The 20,689-nt window shown below is 36.8% G+C and overlaps 1 protein-coding gene across 3 annotated transcripts in view; it reads right to left on the reverse strand.

Moving 5' to 3' along the window:
* The window catches only part of LOC138029214 (uncharacterized), a 40,257-nt gene that overhangs the window by 15,478 nt on the left and 4,090 nt on the right, over positions 1 to 20,689 (reverse strand). The window contains exons 2-7 of one of the 3 annotated variants that reach the window (XM_068876918.1): positions 20,012 to 20,374; positions 18,243 to 18,479; positions 17,366 to 17,504; positions 6,011 to 6,082; positions 5,617 to 5,688; positions 3,134 to 3,205 (exon numbers count right to left, since the gene is read on the reverse strand). In XM_068876918.1, coding sequence (XP_068733019.1) covers positions 3,134 to 3,205; positions 5,617 to 5,688; positions 6,011 to 6,082; positions 17,366 to 17,504; positions 18,243 to 18,479; positions 20,012 to 20,374 — 955 coding nt within the window. Of the gene's footprint in view, positions 1 to 3,133; positions 3,206 to 4,433; positions 5,141 to 5,616; positions 5,689 to 6,010; positions 6,083 to 17,365; positions 17,505 to 18,242; positions 18,480 to 20,011; positions 20,375 to 20,689 lie in introns of those variants that run through there. The other 2 variants (XM_068876920.1, XM_068876919.1) reach the window with 2 other exon arrangements.

The following is a 20,689-nucleotide window of genomic DNA, read 5'->3' on the forward strand; positions in this document are numbered from 1 at the left end:
AAAGACGGATCGTCAGCCATGACGGGAGACCTCAATATGAACAATCAACGAATAACAAATCTCGGAACAGCCACACATAATCAAGATGCCATTACTTTGAAGCAAGTAAATGATGCTTTTTCAACTGTGAGTACCGAAAATAATCGATATACAGACCAAAAAATAGCGGAGAGTCTTATAAGCACACATCAAAACCGCAAAAACGTACTAGCCTACGCTATGGATGATGGGGAATTTACAGAAGATTATGGACTGCAGGACGTCAATTTAATCACCTATAACGACTCACCTCATAAAACCAACAAAAAAGCGTTCTCTTTAAAGGTTCAAAAAACAAATGATGGTTCTAGTCTGTTCAAAGGAAGGTTTGATTTCAATTTGTTTAAGTTGATACGTGACAATTTGAGTGATGATTACACTGTTTGTATTGAAGTGTATTTCGAAAAAGATGGTAGATATGATGTAGAATTTGATTCTTTTAATATAACATTTGAAAAACTGAATATGAATATTGATAAATCATACACAATAAAAATCAATACCGATCATAAATATTATCGAAGTGTATTGAATCTTTCTCCAGACGGCGTATCTCCATCAATTCAAAGAAGGTTATATGTCAATGTTCAGAGTAGTTTTGATAACCTTAGTCCTAGTCTATTACCTTTACATGTTCTGATTTATGGAATCAAAGATGAAGCAAAAAACAATCTCGATTTTACCATATATGATTATGAAAAAGCTTATGAGGTCGCGAACAATCAACTTCAAATGCATGTACCAATCAATATGAATGGTAATAAGATTTCGGGTTTGACTTCATCAATAATTGACAGTGTTTTACCATCTTTCATATGGGGTATAACTGCCGAAGAAATCAATTCATGCGACTTTTTGACAGTATACGGAGACACTCTGGAGTTCAGTGAAATTTACATAAGTTCAATACAACTTCATTCTAAAGAAACTTATTCATTGTCAAGCAATCATCGTTTAGTCATCCAAACAAACACATCGGCGATTTACAACCTTTTTTTTACAACCAAAACTATTACCGTAAATGTGAATAGATATTTTCAAAACGTAAATTATATCAGAATAAATTTTTCAGACGGAAAAAACAAGAGATTCAAATTCGTAATCCGATATAAAACATTCAACAATTGAAAATAATATGACACAATGATATATGGCATTATACGTTGAAAAAACAATAGTAGACCATCATACTGTCTTAATGCAAAGGTATAATATAACGTAAATATATATGTATATCAATTTATTGCTTGAATATGTGGCATACAATTTTGAAAAAACAAAGGAAAAACATCCAAACATTGACGATAAAATATTAAAATCAGCACTTGTTTACAGATACCTGCATTTTTATCATCTCGAAAGAGATATATCAATAAACAAAATTCTAGAACTCAATGATGGTGAAATAGGTCTTCTTGGACCGGGCAATAGCTGTCTTACATGGTTATTTGAAAAGATCTTTGGATGGAATCACATTTTTAATTCACATGGCATTCTACATGACGCTTTTGGACGGTTTTATGGTCATTATGCACGAGGTAGAGGCTACACTTATGCTATTCCGAAAAAATACACAACTAGAGTGGTAAAAAGATCTCCATTTTGTGGCCAAGTTAGTGGTATACTGTATTGTCTATGCAAACGATTAACAGTCTAAACTATATATATGGCAGATCAAAAAAAGAATATATTTAGCTGGAATCATATTTCAGATTCACTGACTGAAGATCAGGTTGATGAACTAAAGAGCTATTATAAGGCATACCATAGAAAGTGTTGGGCTTACAAACAGGCTGTCAAACGCTTCAAAAAATTCAAACTGATTGGTAATACTATTTCAGTCATAACTGGCACTGGTGGAATCGTTAGTGCTGTTGTAACTGGCGGTATAGCCCTAGTAGCAATAAGCACTTGTGCTTTGTTAATCAAGTCTTACATGGATTTCCAATCACTGGATCTTAAAATACAAAATTGCACATACGCATACCAAAGTTATCAACATCTGTTGAATTCGATAAAAGACATGTTGAGAAGCGGTGATTTTCAACCATCGTTTCACACAGAATTAAAAAATGTAGATGATTTTGTGACTGATGTTTGTCCTAGTGTTGATAAATTCTACGCAAAATACAATGACAAATTCATTCCTTAGCTATTGTGTTTATTTTATCGAATGATAATGCTAGGATGTCTTGCCAATATCGTTTATAACTTTCAAGTGTCTTTTTAGACTTTGATGTCTTGACCTTTTCATAAGGAAGATTAAGCATTTTAAATATTTGTTTTAAAATGAAATTTATGTTAATCATACGCTTTCTGTCTATATTCACAGATTTTGCGACCTTACCAATTTCATCAAAAATTCTCAATATCTTATCTCTATTTGTGACGGTTATCTGAAAACCATTTTTTACAGCTATATTATTAATTATGTTTTCTATATGATATTTTCTTTGGTAAACACTTTGACGATGGAATCTATGCTTATTTGAGTGAAAATCAACAAATTCTATAAGTGGTTTATAGCCATTAACCGTCCCACATTTTTTACAAACTAGCATATTGTTATCATTCACTATATCAGGTTGACTGCAGCATTGCTCAATTTCTTTCGTATGTTTCGAGATTTGCTTATTACAAAATGGACAGACCACTTCTTCCATATTGAAAAGTTCTTCATGCAGTTCTTTACAACTCATTATACTATTATATGAGATATTATTTTAGGTTTTTTAAAAACATATAGTTCCAAAATAAATTTTGCGTTGGATCCATTCTACCTCGCCACGGCATGGCTTCGCAGAAATATAAAACATATAGATTTCCAAGAATATGAGACTGAAAATGACGACGCCCATATTTGGCCACGCCCATGTGATGGAAACCATCGATGGAAGCCATTAAATGGAAAGTAGTATTAGTTGGGGCGTTTAAGCGCATTTTTGCAAAAATGCGCTGAAACCCCCAACTCCTATACTACTTGACGACTTTATTCAAATCACCTGTGCAAGTCACTTTATAACTAAGTCACACAAGTATAGTGGAGAAGCGCAAAGTCGTGTCATATTTTGTATATTTGGTGCAATATACGTACAGCTCAGATAGATGTGTAAGTCCTGAGAAAACGTTTTCTGGGAGTTGAGTTATTTTGTTCTGATCAAGATATCTAAAAATAAAAATAAAAAATCAGAAATGAGTACAAAATTCGAATTAAACAAGAAAAATGCAATCAATCCCATTTCAGTTTAGTTGTCGTTTCGTTCCCAGCATTTGCGGATCACGCTTGTATTCGATTCTATTTAGACAAGAGCAGTAAAATTAATTCCAATTTTCCTAAAAGGAGTCCGTGAACGACTCAGAGGGTTCAAATCAAGGAAAAACTGGATAACAGTGAATTTGCTACTTCTATGGGAAACAATTGGCCGTTCCGAAATTCAGCAGGGAACTGGGGCGAGTTTCAAATTTTAACTAATCGATGAACTGACACCACCACATGAAAGATCATGTTAAGATTGATCATTTGACCAAGTATGATGCTTTATGAGTGAGCGGAGACCAAGTTATGAACCTTGCAATACGGTTCAAAATCCATACAAAGGTCTCTAATTTTGACAAAGCGTCCCCAAAAACCATATAAACACTAAATTTTGTTTTTATCAGTTTAGTGACAACTGTAAAATCCCGTCATGTACCTACCATTTGAAAGAAGCTGAGATGAAAATCGCTATGTTTGCCCATTTTAAAGAGTATCACGGAAATCATAAAAATTTTAAGAGTTTATATGGTTTTGGGGGACGCTGTATCAAAATTAGAGACGCCTGTATGGATTTTGAACCATGTTTCAAGGTCCATAACTTGGTCTCTGTTCACCCTAAAAGCACCATACTAGGCCAAATGACCAATCTCAACATGATCTTTCATTTGGTAGTGTCAGTTTATCGATTAGTTAAAATTTGAATTTCACCCCTGTTCCCTGCTGAATTTCGGAATGGCCAATAGGAAAGATCAAAACAAAATTTGAGATCTTAATGACCAAATGCAGTGTAAAGACATGCATTGTTTTATCGGGCTTTGATAAAGAACGTTCACTGTGTTGTTATCATAAAAAAAGAAAGTGTTCTTGCATGGAAACAGGAATTAACGGAGTTTCATAATATCCTCACAGTTCTAAAAGTGAAGGATTTTTGGAACTTTCAAAAACTCATTAATAATGCATAAACCATTGACATATCAAATTGTTGATAATACATCACGTGTAGTGACTTTATATCGATAAATCTCATCCTTATTAGTATGCGGTGTCTTATCAGATATAAAGACACTGCACGTGACTTATGAATGTTAATAAGTTATCAACACGCAACTGACACAACAAATGGTGAGTGCATATTTAATGTTGTTTCAACCAATTTCACACACAGTAAAATTTACTTTTGTACAAAATTAATAGTACCTTTCTTAAATACAGATCTGGAAAAATTCTCTGTGCCATTAGTACAGTAATCTGGTAAAGGCATATTAGACAATACTTAATTTACTCTCTTCCTCGGCATTTTTCCGAAAAGCTCTGGAACAGGACGCCATGTCCTCTTCGGTTAGTAGAAGAAAAGTTCAAAACACGTGTGAGATTTGATTTTCTTGCATACTAATTTATACCCAAAATGTTTTTCTCGTATGCAAATTTCCAACATTCACGAAAGCATAATTGTTATGAAATCTATTGACACACGCTTTTTCAGGAATGTTTTTGAAGCCGTACAAAAAACTCGCAGCACGTGTTTTATCGGGTCTAAAACCATTCGGCTGCGCCTCGTGGTTTTAAACCCGATAAAACACTCCTGCTCGTTTTTTAAACATTACATAAAACAATTTTATGTACCCGTATTTCTGAAACTTTCACCTCTCATCTCTATAAAAATGGAGGCCAGTCAAGTACTTTTACTTTTACGATAATTCACTGTCTACTACAATCTTTTTTCTTCATTTCGCCTGCAATTTGACATCATTTACACGTCCTGTAATGGTCATGATACGTCATGTGCGCTCACCAAGCTGAACGACTAAACACGATCCGCCATATTGATAACATTATTTAAACAACCTGAAGAAGACCAATAAAACTGGTCAAAACGTCGGTTTTGAAGATATTTTAACCTCGGAAATTCCCGAAAACAATTCGAATTTTAATTTTATGCACGTAGTTTATACATAGTTACCATTTCGCTGGAGATATTGTCATTTCAATAACTCAAAAATTAATGTGTGTCAGTGGCAATCAATATAATTGTTTTATTTTCTCCTTCTTTAGAAAATGGGGACCTAGCTAAGATCAAATGAAAGGTTTTACAAAAAGAACCAAAGTGACAGTCTGGAATAACATTTAGCATTAATCTTGAAAGGCAAAGGCTTAAATGCACTTTAATTTTTGAAATGAAAGGGTTATATTAATTACTGTAAAGACTTTATTTAACTCAGCTGTGTGAGTCACCTTGTAACAAAGTCACACAGTTATTTTTAAAGTTGAGAGGCGCAAAGCCGTATCATATTTTGAAAGTGTATTTAGGGCAATATACTTACAGCTCAGATAGCTGTGTGAGTCCAGAGAAAACGTTTTCTGAGAATTGAGTTATTTCATTCTCCGTGAGATATCTGGAAATGAAAATGAAAATTAGAAATAAGTACTAAATTTAAATTAAAGAAGAACGATGCAATTACCACCATTTTAGTTTTAATTGCCGTTTAATTCTTAGCGTTCCCGGATCGTCGTTGTACTCGATTCTACTTAGACGAGAGCAGTAAAATGAATCCCAATTGTCTTAAAATGAATCCGTGATCGACTCAGAGCCATGAAATCACTGTGACGACTTTATTCAAATCACCTGTGCAAGTCACTTTATAACTAAGTCACACAAGTATAGTGGAGAAGCGCAAAGTCGTGTCATATTTTGTATATTTGGTGCAATATACGTACAGCTCAGATAGATGTGTAAGTCCTGAGAAAACGTTTTCTGGGAGTTGAGTTATTTTGTTCTTATCAAGATATCTAAAAATAAAAATAAAAAATCAGAAATGAGTACAAAATTCGAATTAAACAAGAAAAATGCAATCAATCCCATTTCAGTTTAGTTGTCGTTTCGTTCCCAGCATTTGCGGATCACGCTTGTATTCGATTCTATTTAGACAAGAGCAGTAAAATTAATTCCAATTTTCCTAAAAGGAGTCCGTGAACGACTCAGAGGGTTCAAATCAAGGAAAAACTGGATAACAGTGAATTTGCTACTTCTATGGGAAACAATTGGCCGTTCCGAAATTCAGCAGGGAACTGGGGCGAGTTTCAAATTTTAACTAATCGATGAACTGACACCACCACATGAAAGATCATGTTAAGATTGATCATTTGACCAAGTATGATGCTTTATGAGTGAACGGAGACCAAGTTATGAACCTTGCAATACGGTTCAAAATCGATACAACGGTCTCTAATTTTTACAAAGCGTCCCCCAAAACCATATAAACACTAAATTTTTTTTATCAGTTTAGTGACAACTGTAAAATCCCGTCATGTACCTACCATTTGAAAGAAGCTGCGATGAAAATCGCTATGTTTGCCCATTTTAAAGAGTATCACGGAAATCATAAAAATTTTAAGAGTGTATATGGTTTTTGAAGGACGCTGTGTCAAAATTATAGACGCCTGTATGGATTTTGAACCATGTTTCAAGGTCCATAACTTGGTCTCTGTTCACCCTAAAAGCACCATACTTGGCCAAATGACCAATCTCAACATGATCTTTCATGTGGTAGTGTCAGTTTATCGATTAGTGAAAATTTGAAACTCGCCCCAGTTTCCTGCTGAATTTCGGAACGGCCAATAGGAAAGATCAAAACAAAATTTAGGATCTTGATCACCAAATGCAGTTTAAAGACACGCATTGTTTTATCGAGCTTTGATAAAGAAGGTTCACTGTGTTGTTATCATAAAAAAAAGAAAGTGTTCTTGCATGGAAACAGGAATTAACGGAGTTTCATAATATCCTCATAGTTCTAAAAGTGGAGGATTTTTGGAACTTTCAAAAACTCATTAATAATTCATAAACCCATTGACATATCAAATTGTTGATAATACATCACGTGCAGTGACTTTATATCGATAAATCTCATCCTTATTAGTATGCGGTGTCTTATCAGATATAAAGACACTGCACGTGACTTATGAATGTTAGTTATCAACACGCAACGGACACAACAAATGGTGGGTGCATATTTAATGTTGTTTGAACCAATTTCACACACAGTAAAATTTACTTTTGCACAAAATTAATAGTACCTTTCTTAAATACAGATCTGGAAAAATTCTCTGTGCCATTAGTACAGTAATCTGGTAAAGGCATATTAGACAATACTTAATTTACTCTCTTCCTCGGCATTTTTCCGAAAAGCTCTGGAACAGGACGCCATGTCCTCTTCGGTTAGCAGAAGAAAAGTTCAAAACACGTGTGAGATTTGATTTTCTTGCGTACTAATTTATACCCAAAATGTTTTTCTCGTTTGCAAATTTCCAACATTCACGAAAGCATAATTGTTATGAAATCTATTGACACACGCTTTTTCAAGAATGTTTTTGAAGCCGTACAAAAAACTCGCAGCACGTGTTTTATCGGGTCTAAAACCATTCGGCTGCGCCTCGTGGTTTTAAACCCGATAAACACTCCAGCTCGTTTTTTAAACATTACATAAAACAATTTTATGTACCCGTATTTCTGAAACTTTCACCTCTCATCTCTATAAAAATTGAGGCCAGTCAAGTACTTTTACTTTTACGATAATTCACCGTCTACTACAATTTGTTTTCCTTCATTTCTCTAGTTTTAGAGATATTCACTTTGTGTGTAAGAAAATGCATTTCACTGGAAATGAAATGAATTTCTAGAGAACTAAACGCAGAGGCGGTTGTCTGAGTAGAATCGTAGTTTTCAACGATAATACATTAAATTATGTTATTTCTTTTAGAATGTTGGACGTTACGTGGGGCCCACATTCCGTGGACACGTTCGTCTGCTGTTATAACAACAAGCCTGCTCGTTTTAACTCCAGGCTTTATCAGCCTGGAACAGAAGCGGTTGACGCATTTACTTCAGATTGGAAACACGAGAACAATTGGCTATTGCCCCCGGTTTCCCTAATTGCACGAGTTATTAATCATTTGAAACTATGTAGGGCTGAAGGATCAATTGTTTTTCCAGTGTGGAAGTCTTTTTACGTTAGGCATGCAACTGTAAAAGGGTAATATATTAAAAAAATAAGCGCCTACTGCTACAATCAGGAGCAGAAACACGCGAAGGAAGGCTATGCAACTGCAGGAAAAAAGAGGAGTGCCCGCTCGACAACCAGTGTCTCGCAAAGGGCACTGTGTACCAGGCCTCTGTCACATCTAGCGAGGGGACTGAGCACTATGTAGGGCCTACGGACACGGACTTTAAGGCGAGGTTCGCCAACCATAAGCAGTCTTTTAAGACAGAAAAATGCAGTAATCAAACTGAGCTAAGCAAGTATGTATGGCGCTTAAAGAAAGAAAAAACAGAGTATAAGATCACTTGGAAAATTCTATGCAGAGCACGTGCATATTGTAACACTACTAAAAGATGTAACTTATGCACACTTCAGAAATATAACATAATTTGCCACCCCGCGGAGCACGCCACACTTAACAAAAGGTCAGAGTTAGTAGGCAGCTGCTGGCTGCAAGTAAGTTTTTACTAAATAACGTGTAATTAAGAACTAAACACTGTGCAGCAACTGTGAAAAATTAAACGCATAAATACCGCGTTTATGTAGATAGAATTTTAAGATCCCGAAGAGTGGGAGCGCCATGCTCCTACGAAACAAGCTTGCAGATCTGTAATGAAAAAGTAGTCCACTCTTCTCTCTATATATATAACCAGCTCCAACTCCGTTGTCGTTGAGCACTCTCTCGGGGCTAATTTATATATTACTGTATATATATTTATTACACATAACACGAGAATTTTATTCCATAAAGTTCATTTGTACAAATCTATACGCTTTATTTTCACATGTGGAAAAGGCTTATACAGCCAATCAGAATGGCGTACAGCTATTTCACATGTGGAAGTATAACCAATCAACGATAGCGTAAAGGCGTTTCCATACCAATCACTCGTGCATCTCGTGCAAATCGTACTTTGTTATTGAATTAAATTAAATTTGCATTTGGTTCTATTGTTAGTGAGTTTTTGTTTCTAATTTGCGTTCAGAAAACTATTTTAATGAAAATTCTCGTCTTATGTGTAATAAACAGTTCACGACATAGAAAGTGCTTTGTACGGGGTTTTATTCACTCGTTGTTTGTGTCAAAAACCCTCCCTCGCTCGTTCGGGTTTTTGACACAAACAACTCGTAAATAAAACCCCGTACGCCGCACTTTCTATGACGTAAACTATATATACCTAACTGCAGACAGTACTGTTTCGGCCTTCTGGGCCACATCAGTGCAGTGCTGATGTCTACGACGGAGGTTAAGCTTATAAAGACACCCCAAATGTCCCACACATGTGGTACATCTAAGCCATGCCAGAGTGCTCAAACTAGCGAGCTAGTGAGCATGCGCAATTGCATAATGTTCCTGATACTAATCAGTAAGTAATGTTTGCAACAAGAGCGGCAGTGTTGTATATAATGTTTACAACATGAGCGGCAGTGTTGTATGTGGCTTTACAATCTCGAGCCGAAGGCGAGAGATTGTAGGGGCCCAACTTGTGAAATGAATATATACTTGTGGCAGTATCGCCGATGTGTTAGAAAAGCATGCAAGCAACAAAGTTGCATTGGCGTGTGCTTTCAAGAGAAATCAGGTATTGTCTTGCGTACTACTGAATGTTTGTACTGAGGTTGTCGTCGGATATTGAATATTTATCTCATTTTCGGGCAATGATTTCATTAAATTGACATACACATTTTCAGTGGAACACTTGGATTTTAAAGTTAAAGTTTTTAGTGATCCTTGTGCCCAACCAGTAGATGTACTGATCTCTTTCAACCTTGGAAGGCTTAACTGCAGAATACCTTGCCACCTTGAAGCTAAAACCTAATTGGGTGGATAGGCGGATGCGCAGATACGCATTGGAGCACCGAGCTTAGCGGATACGCGCGGATAAGCACTCGTTTACCTGGTTCCCAGTATTTGTCCTTTCTGACGCGCCAAACAAAAGAGCGAAGGAGATTGATGTGTATATATTTCTTGTTCATAAAGCATGGTGATCGAGTGAAAAACAATGCTGTATCTTAATGCACAATCAATCTCCTTGCTGATATGCATTTCTCGTTCTTAAAGCACGACGATCGAGTCATTTTACAGTTCGGTTCTTTAATTAACCACACTTTTCTCGGAATAGCACTCGATTCCTGATTAAGCCTAAGCTCTCGTTTCAGTGATTTTAGATTTCATTTACGGTGCCGTTATCTACAATTTTTACGAGATTGTGTGAAGAATATACCCCAAAATAAAACTGAACTGTACAAATTACTGTGCAATATACCTCTTCTTTAAACGTGGCGTCAACGACATGCCTCGTTCTAGCTTTCATTGTACGGTTCGGTTAACTACAATTTTCTCGAAATAGCACTCGATTCCTGATTTAGCCTAAGCGCTCGTTTTAGTGATGAGGACTGTGCAATACTGTGACATTATAGCCTTCATTTTACGGTTTGGTCAACGGATCAATACTTCCTTGTGGGGATAGCACACGAAATCGAGTACAACGAGGACGTGTTAACTACGCTTTTCTCGAAATAGCACTCGATTCCTGATTAAGCCTAAGCACTCGTTTCAGTGATTAGGCCTAAGTGGGAAATGAGAAGTAACGAAGTAATAATTAAGTAAAATGAATTGTGTTCATAAAAAGAACACGTGGTTGTATACTTTGTTACAACCACTAGTGATTGTATATAATTTATTTAATTATTGTATTAGTTCATTCATCAACCCCAGCTTCTCCTTGCTACCCTTTCAAACCCTTCCCGTGCTTTCAGCAGTTGAAAGTTATCACTCTTTTTTTTTTTAAAAGAGCATGTTATTGCGCCCGTAACTTACAAAAGGTTATTTTACAATACGGTAAGCAAAAAAATCCTTTTAAAGATGAAGGGTATATAGGCTCCCTAAAACGTGGAAATCGACGAGGTGCCGAACCGTTTCAGATAAGATACAGAATTTGTACACACGTCACAGTATAGTTGGAGTATTGAGTATTGTGGGTACTCTATGGACATTTTCTGGTATCCCAGCTAATAAAATCAGACTACGCTTTACACCAGGCATACGGATATTTACCTCTGATTAAAACGGCAGCTTCTGCAGGTACCGGAGCACAAATGACGTAAAACAAAAGAAACAAAGACAGAAAACAAAATGACTTCAAAACTAACCCCAAGTGACCAAAAACACGATGTTTTCCGGTACCTGGAGAAAGACCCGTTAAAACAGCCCTTCAAGAAAGGGCGTGCTCTGATTGGCTAATAAATGCAATCTTTTTCCGAGTGGGTTGCACGCACTGGGCGAAAAAGCTCATTTAAGTAGTCTTAATCTTGGATTAAACATGTTTTAAACTTTGGTTTAATTAATTTAAGTTAACGTTTAAGTTACTTAAAGTTAAGTTTAATGAAAGCTTAAATTCGTCTTTTACTTACTTAAGGTTCAAATTTAATGTAAGTTTAGTTGGGCTTAAACATAGCTGAAAGGAATGTTTAATTTCCATTTAATTCATCTTAAACATGTTCAAAACAAATGTTTAATTCTACTTTAATCTGCATTAAATGTATCTTAAACTGGCATTTAAGTCTTGTTCAATCTACACTAAACGCTTCTGAAAGAAAAGTTTAAGTTTGGTTTAATCTTGCCTGATCCTTTCTTAAACAAATGTATAAAATCCGTTTAATTCGCACCAAACGTGTTCAAAACAAGTGTTTAAGTTCCCTTTAATCTGCATTAAAAGTGTCTGAAAGTGGCGTTTAAGTTTTGTTTAATCTGTTATAAACGCACCTGAAAGATGTTTAATTCGCACTAAACGCCTCCGGAGCAAATGTTTGAATTTCCTTCAATTCAAATGTACATGAAGCATAAGTTTAACAGACATCAACCATGTCTGAAACAAATGCTTGTGTACATGTACTCTACACGAGTACTATTTTACTTGTAATTTAAAAACTAATAACATAGTTCTCAACCACAATTGCACCATTTTTAATCTCAATATTGTAGACATTCTTCTGCTGAATATGTATAAGTTCAAAATGGTCATTTCCTTTAAAAAGAGTATCAATTGATACAGTTATATAAATAACAATAACTTTCTAGAATACATCATTCTTAACAATAACTAACGTTCCTTATATTTTCCTACTTAATATAAAAATATCCTCTTAATTGTGTACACATCGACAATTTCCATCCCTAATAAAACTTATTGTTCATTAATCTGTCACCTAATGTTTTCCAAGGTTAATTTGAACACTTCAGAACAGCAACCCTTAAAATTCATATATTAATCTACAATAATATTGTTCCCTACAGGTAAAAATAAAAGTATCAGTCTGAAACACACAGTACACTGTATCTCGAGTCTCCAGGACTTTGGTACAGTGATTTCATCCTACATTTGTCAAGGTTATCATTAACCTGCTCTTTAAATTATTTAACTTGTTAGTCAATTCGCCCTTGTCAAACGGCAGCCATATTGTCCCAAAAGACCGAAAAAGCTTTGTTTTTCCACGGCGAGACTTGGCATGGTAAAACAAAGCTCTTTTGGTCTCCCGGGACAATATGGCCGCCGTGTGACAAGGGCGAATGCTTTCCAAGATTTGGGGTTTTTGTTTGAGAAGGGACACAGGGACCATTACTTGCCTAGATTATGCTCCATCCTTCATATTTTACACTGTATATAAAAGGGTGGGAGCAAAATATGTCTACCATGTGGTCCATGCTAAGTTAAGTTTGATCCCTCGTAATCAATTACTAAAATGCAAAAACCCCTGAAGGCTGAAGAACAGTAACATTTACAATTCATGTCTTAACATACACGATTATACCCTATAAAAATAAAGCCTATCAGTCTGAAAGATATAGGACACTGTATCTTGAGTCTCCAGGATTTTGGCTTTCAATATTTTGGAAATGGTTATGTACACAGATTTGATTCTGCCACTATGAAGCTTATCAATCTTGATAATCTATAAATATTTAAGGAAGGTTAGTTACAGTCATCGCAGATTCTGGTATTCATTGAGATGACTTGTTGTAGTAAACAGGCATTACTAAAACCAGAGGTCCTAGGAGAGCTAGCTCCCCTTGTCACTACCAGTATTAATAAATAGCATATTATAGAATGTATTTTTTTCGGTCAGAGTTGACACAGACATGCTCAGAAAAAGAAAATCTGAGTTCTCCCAAAAGGTTTGGATGATCTACCACTGAGCTGCAGGAGACCCTTGCATAAGAACTAAGTTAATGTAAACATCCTACATACTGCTTAGCCCTATTTGAATCCTAATGGGCATGGCCTTAATCATATGAACCTAGTTTAATGACCGGGCTCCCACTGGTCTCTTGTAGCTAAGTGGTAGAGTATTGGAGCAACACATGCTATGTTCAGAAATACACACTAATGAGATGCATGAACTAATGATAGAAGGATTCGGGTGCATTAGAGTTATATCTGGTTAATCAGTGACGTCTGTAGATTTTTTTTTAAAAAGAGCATGTTATTGCGCCCGTAACTTACAAAAGGTCATTTTACAATACGGTAAAAAAATCCTTTTAAAGATGAAGGGTATATAGGCTCCCTAAAACGTGGAAATCGACGAGGTGCCGAACCGTTTCAGATAAGATACAGAATTTGTACACACGTCACAGTATAGTTGGAGTATTGAGTATTGTGGGTACTCTATGGACATTTTCTGGTGTCCCAGCTAATAAAATCAGACTACGCTTTAAACCAGGCATACGGATATTTACCTCTGATTAAAACGGCAGCTTCTGCAGGTGCCGGAGCACAAATTACGTAAAACAAAAGAAACAAAGACGGGAAACAAAATGACTCCAAATAAAGACTAACCCCAAGTGACCAAAAACACAATGTTTTCCGGTACCTGGAGAAAGACCATTAAAACAGCCCTTCAAGAAAGGGCGTGCTCTGATTGGCTAATAAATGCAATCTTTTTCCGAGTGGGTTGCACGCTGACGTCAAGCATTCCGTAAGACTTTTTGCCGGCATTTTTTTTTTCCGCTATCTTTCGAATTTTCACAAGATAACGAAAACAATTGCGATGAATTCCCCAACTTTGAGCTCAACACCAAGTAAGATGAAAATATTCGCTAATTTAAACGAACGGGCCGCTGGTAATGACCCCGAACGGGAGCTTAATGATCTGGTCGAACAAAGGCACTCGGACAAGACCAAAATATTAACAAATTGGTCCTTATCAACCTTTTCAGGTGAGTATGTCTAGTAGTAGTTCTAAAGAGGATTTTTTAGCGATTTGGCGACACACAATCTTTCAGTGCAAAATATTTTTGGCGTAGAAAGCCATTTGAATGTTTTCTTCGAGCAAACGTTGTACGGAAGTTTTAGACTAGTTTCTTAATTATAATTTGTTCATAGTCTTATTTCCCCTTTAAGTCGTACATATTAATGAAATCCATGCATCTGTTTCAAGTATAAGCTTACATTTTTTAATTTTTTTTTTACTGAGCATTAAATTAATGAGATAAGCAAGCAAATGGATCTATATGCGCAAATTAACTAGTTTACATCTTTAAAATTCTCCTTTCTTTCTTTATTTTGCCATAATTAATAACGAAACGGTTACAAAGACCGTATTTTTCAGTGAGGCCATGCATGTTTTCAACTTTAGGCTGGTGCTGAGAAAAAGTTATACAAACACCGACATGCGACAAAGGGTCAGCTGAACCAGAATTTCAGGCGATTTTACGCCATACAATGCCAATGAATCAACCCTGCTTGGGTTCAGACAGAATCGAAAGATATCTTAACGCTCCTCCTTACAGCAAAGAGCTTCAGCTAGCAAGTGATCCCACATTTTTTCGGTCATCAAACCAGGTGTTAGATGCGCAACGTGTTAATTTCAGGGGCACACAACGAGAATATAGTTCAAAACCACTTAGACATAGCATCGTTAAACGTATTTTAGTATTTAAGAGGTAGTATAGGCATATTTTTATCCCCTAAAATTTTTTCATCTGTTCAAATTTCCTAGCTGAAAATCTAGTGATCAGAAAATTGTAAGGATCAATACTTACCTTTTCGAAAATTTCAGGCAGAAAAAAGGCTCCCGAAAATTCTAGATGACCTTTTTAAGGTAAAAATCCGTTAAAAATGGGCAATTATACCATTTTCTAGAACTTCGAAAATCCTAGGACAGGCAGGGAAGCAAGAAATTTTACAACAAATGTTCTGAAAATTCTAGATCTCAAACCGTCTTCCGAACAGATATATTTTCCGAAAATTGACGTTGGGTGCCCCTGTAATTTGAAAAGAAGTGGAAAGGAAAATGAAACCCATAAACCTGCTATTTAAGGACAACATTCTCAGACAGCTCAAACCAGCGGAGTCATTTTTCTTTCCTCCCCACTCTCACTTTTAAGAAATTTTGTCTTTGATGCAGCTGGGAAAAAATTCGCAATCATGGTACATGATGAATCTTCCAAGAACCATCCAGATGGGGTCATTGACAAACCCAATAACGAACAAGAAGCAAGGATGTACGAAACTGCAAACCAATGCGATAGCTTTAAGTCTTTAAACCTCTACCCTTGAAAAGGTTAACCCCAATTGCAGTGCATTTGTCCAGTAGCTAAAGGCAAGTTTCAGTCCCGAAGAAGATGTAAAGTAAAGTAAAGGCACTTTATTTAACGTCGGTAGTTCCTTCAGCTACAAGGCTGGTATCAATGGAAGCCGACGGTGCGCCCTTTACCCCCCTCTCTCTGTCAGTGCTCCGTTTCACGGGTATTTAAAGCTACAGCTACACGGATCAGACGAAAATCGAAACAGACGTTGAAGTCACCGAAAATCTATCCGGCACCTCTTGCTCCGAAAGCCGCACACCAACCAACTGAGCCATGCCTACTCCTGTGTGGTTCGAACAAAGGCCACTTGGCTTTAACACCCTCGCAAACATGATGAAAAACATCAGCGAAGCGGTCGAGCTGTCTAAGATATACATAAGCCACAGCATCCGAGCTACGGTCATAACACTGTGGTCCAATGCTGGCTTCCCCAATCGACATATCATGTCAATTTCAAGTCGTCGAAACGACCAATTCCTAGCACATTACAACTCTCGACCATCTGTTTCACAGCTTCAATTGTAGTGATGTGTTGTCCGGGGCGCTATCGGCTCCAAGCACAGCTTGCCAAGTGCAGTCCACAGTGGAATTGAGCAGTGGTTTACGTCAAGAAGCAATTCAAGAAATAGATCCTTTACAGGTTGCAAGAGAAGCAGCACCGTTTTTTTCAAAATTTCACAATTCAAACTGTGCAGCAGACTTACATTTGTGAGACGATCAATTTGACCTTAGCGACAGCATGTCTTGTTTGTTGTGATTTGAATACTGTACGAAAGTTCACTGAGCAGTTTTACTTTGCAGGTTGTCCCGAGATAGAAAAAAAAAAAAAAAACAATGACCGAACTCGCTGCGATCCAAGCACAGTCAAACCTGTATATAGCGGCCCTGTATTAAGCGGCCAGTTTTCAAAGTCCCGATTTTTCGCTCATTCAAACACTGTATTTGTTACCTGTATCAGGCGGCTACGTCTATTAAGCAGCCGCGGCCACCCTGTGGCAGTCCCATGTTTGTCTTTCTTTGTTAGTTTTACCTGTATTAAGCAGCCACCCCTGAACGGAAACTAAGCCGTATGTCATTTTATGTGGAGTTTTATTGTGTCTTCAGTATAGAGAAATATCATTTGCAAAGCTACAGTAACTGTAAACTGACAATCGGCTGTTTAGTGTCGTTAACGCTTTGCAGATGTCCACAATGTGCTTAAGTACATTACAAAATTAAAATCTCAAACGCAAAAAAACATGATCGTTTTGAAGATATGCCTCACTCTTCAGCTAGAAATTCCTCTTCAATTAGCTTGTTCTTTAGCCGTGTGATGGAGAATGAATCGCCTTCAAACCTATACTCGGTTACTACTAGGTTAGTACTGCTACCAACTTTGCGTATACGATTGTTTATAGGTAGAAGCAATAAATACAAGTATTTTAGGGGTATCATCAGTTAAAAACTCACAGCTCTGTCGTGGTTGTTGGTATGTTGGTCAGTATATGAGCTGAATGTTTCCCAGTGCAGTTAAAGATGTTGGCAACTTGTGGAAATGCAAAAAAGAAAGCGCCGTGGCAGTGACACAAATTCAAGCAAATGCGAAAATCTGTAAAAGAAAAGCAAAACATTGTCAAAAAGCAAAGAAATAGGTTAGCCTTCATGGGATTTTCTTTAAATCTTAAATTTTGGAAGATATGATATATGCATTAAATACAAGTGGCCAAAATACTTTATTTAACAATTATTCGCCCAAATGCGAAGTGATTATCGGTGAATATTCACCGAGACGAAGTCGAGGTGAATATTTATCGATAATCACTGAGCCTGAGGTGAATAATTGTATAAATACACAGGTGATTATTTCAGAAAAGAGAAAGAAAAAACAATACAACGCGAAATCATCTTCACTTACAGTGGCAAAACGACTACTGGCAGCCATTTTGTCCGTCGAGGTGATTATCGGCTGATAATCCAAGACAGCGAGCCAACGAGAGCGCGCGATTTTGTATAATCACCTGTGTATTTATACTAAAGATTATATTCGGGAGAGGTTTTCGGTGTTTCGTGTTTGGGTGTTCTTGTCTCAAAGCAAAGACTTCTGTAATTCTTACGTGTGCAGATACATCATCTGATCATAAATAAGTGGAAATTGGGGTAAAACACAAAGCACAGCATAAGAAGTTTCAGTGGTAGGCAGGAGAAAATGACTTGAGTAGAGCTGTGAGAGGGTTAATAATGTTCTGGAAAATATATTCTAGAATTCATCACTTCATTGCTACAGCTTTTTTTCGTGTGATAACGAAGTAACCACATTCAAAGGGCAGTAAGCGCAGTAAGATCTCACCTATAAGAGAGACGGAAAACGTCTTTGATTCAGTGCCAACTTCATTGGTAGCGATGCAACTATAGTTACCATCCTGGTTGATTTTGCTCCACACTGTTTTCTTGGTCCCTGAAGCCAAGGTTGAAGATGAGTTCATCATTGAAATGCTGATCGGTGGCGTCACTTCAGACAAGTACCAGTCATAATGCACAGAGACTGTTCGAACCTCTTGTAAAGGAATTATTACCTTCGGTTTAGCTAAAAGAAAAGACGATGTACAGGTTTTATCCATCAGTGAACTATAGCACACTGTAAAAGAAGATCAGAATACCCAGATTGTTATAAACAGTTGCTTTGCTATATGACCATCATAAATACTCCGGTATTTTGGCCATTTTAACTTAAGCGAGTCAAACTACGGTGATAAACCTATTCTGATAAATTTTCACTTGTTGTTTTTTTGTTATACAAAATACATCTTCAGAAGTGACGGTTGAAAAAAAAATTATAGCGGAGTTCAGGAGCGCAAAACGTTCCAGCAGAGCACTATGGGTAAGAAATGTTGGGAAATCTATCGATACCAAAAAAAATTGGTTATGACGTCAGCGTACAATGAGAGGCCGTCATTATCAATGATAGTCAAGTTTTGTAGTTTGCAATAATTATAACTGATCGAAGTCAATAATAAAACTACTGAACCCATTCTCAACTTTACGAGATTTGCAGTTGATCTATGTCTTATGCTTTCCCTCTGTCAAGATCATTTTTCTCAATGAAAAGTAAAGGCGATGTTGCGGAGAATTTCAATGTTATTAAAAAAGGAAATCTATAGAACGCCATAACTAGTACTGGAAATTATTTGTGCATTTGCCGAGTCACTGGCCGCAGATCAAATCTGTGTTTTGACCTAGGCAAAACCTCATCTACCGTAACAGAAAGCCTTGAAAGCCATTCTACCGTAACAGAAAGCCTACCGAGGTTTCTTACAGACGAGGTCAGATTTTGACTAGACTTTTGTTTACTTTGGTTTCAGCTTTTTTTACACGCATAGTGGCAGTTGAGAATACGTTATTTCAATTGCGCGTACTGGTCGAGTCGCACGATACACAGTTCCAGAAAATGGAACTGTAGCTGTGATTGGCTCAATCCGAGAAAGGAATGTGGTTCCAATGTAAGCACCCGTTTCTTTCGTGGGAGGTTTTGGTGACATCGCCAAAAACGTTTGAGAAGGAGTCTAGCAATAAGCACAGTTAATGCTATTTATCAAAACTTCGGAAAGCTGTGTAGTGCTGTTTTTTTTTTTTAGGAAACAGACGTTGCAATTCGTCCTTGGATCGTACGCAAGCGCTAATCGGTATAACAATTCTTTTGTCTTGCGCCATTTTAATACTATCGATTCTGAAACCGCTGCTAGCAGATAATAGTTTGATCAATAGAACTTGTAAATGTGCCGATAAACTCAAAAACCAACACAACCTCCACACAAAAAAACAAACATCAAAATGTTTCTGTGATGCATCTAGATTAAATTGACATTTGATGCTGGACTACTATCCTCAGTAAAATGTAAAGATAATTCGTGGAACTGAATATCTCAACGAAAGGAGGGCAGCTCAAACACACTCCCTAATCTCTGATTACTCCTAGTTTCTAGATATAAGTAATGTCAAAGTTGAGGAGAAGGGTAAGAGGATACATCGTAACACTTATCGTAATCTGTCATTCCTGGACATGCCCAGTGAGTATTTCCTTATTTTGTGTTGCAATAAGAGACAGACAGTTTCCGCTACCTGGATTCCCGTAGGTTGCATAATGTGCCATGAAGCCTGAAGCTGACACAGAGGAATCAGTAACGAATCGAACATGCAGGAGATTGCTCTTGCTCCAAACACACCAACGACTTTGATCACCACAGCGTTTTATTTGTATGAAACTCGATGGATAGTTTTTGTCAGATACTTCCACGTAGTCAAACGGACAGTGTTTTTGATCATATCCATATTCCAGAGAAAACTTAGAAAACTGCAAGTAAATGTAGCTGCCTGGTGTTAGTGTAATAGACCAGATGCAGTTCATGTTATGTGGGTAGCTGGATGGATAATTCGGACTCGAGAAGTTTCCTTGAAGGTCAGTCAAGTTGTGTGCACACGACCCTAGGAAAAAGAAGAGCTTTTTGTTAGTCTTTCATATATAGAAAAGGACTAACTAGAGCGTATTTATTTCCTACCCATAATTTCATTCTTCTCAATTGCCAGGGAATAATCAAAAAACTACCAAAAACCAAAATCTAGGATACAGAAGTTTTAAAATTATAACATGATACATCAACAACTTCATTGTTGGTTTTATAGAATACGCTACGACAGATTTTGACAGGAACAGGACTAACTAATTCAGTCTGAGTGTAGGATGTATAAATTATCACTTAATGAGCATGGCAGATTTCAAGAAGAAGTTTTTTAAGTGTA

The sequence above is a fragment of the Montipora capricornis genome, chromosome 13, assembly GCF_036669925.1.
Source record: "Montipora capricornis isolate CH-2021 chromosome 13, ASM3666992v2, whole genome shotgun sequence".
NCBI lineage: Eukaryota > Metazoa > Cnidaria > Anthozoa > Scleractinia > Acroporidae > Montipora > Montipora capricornis.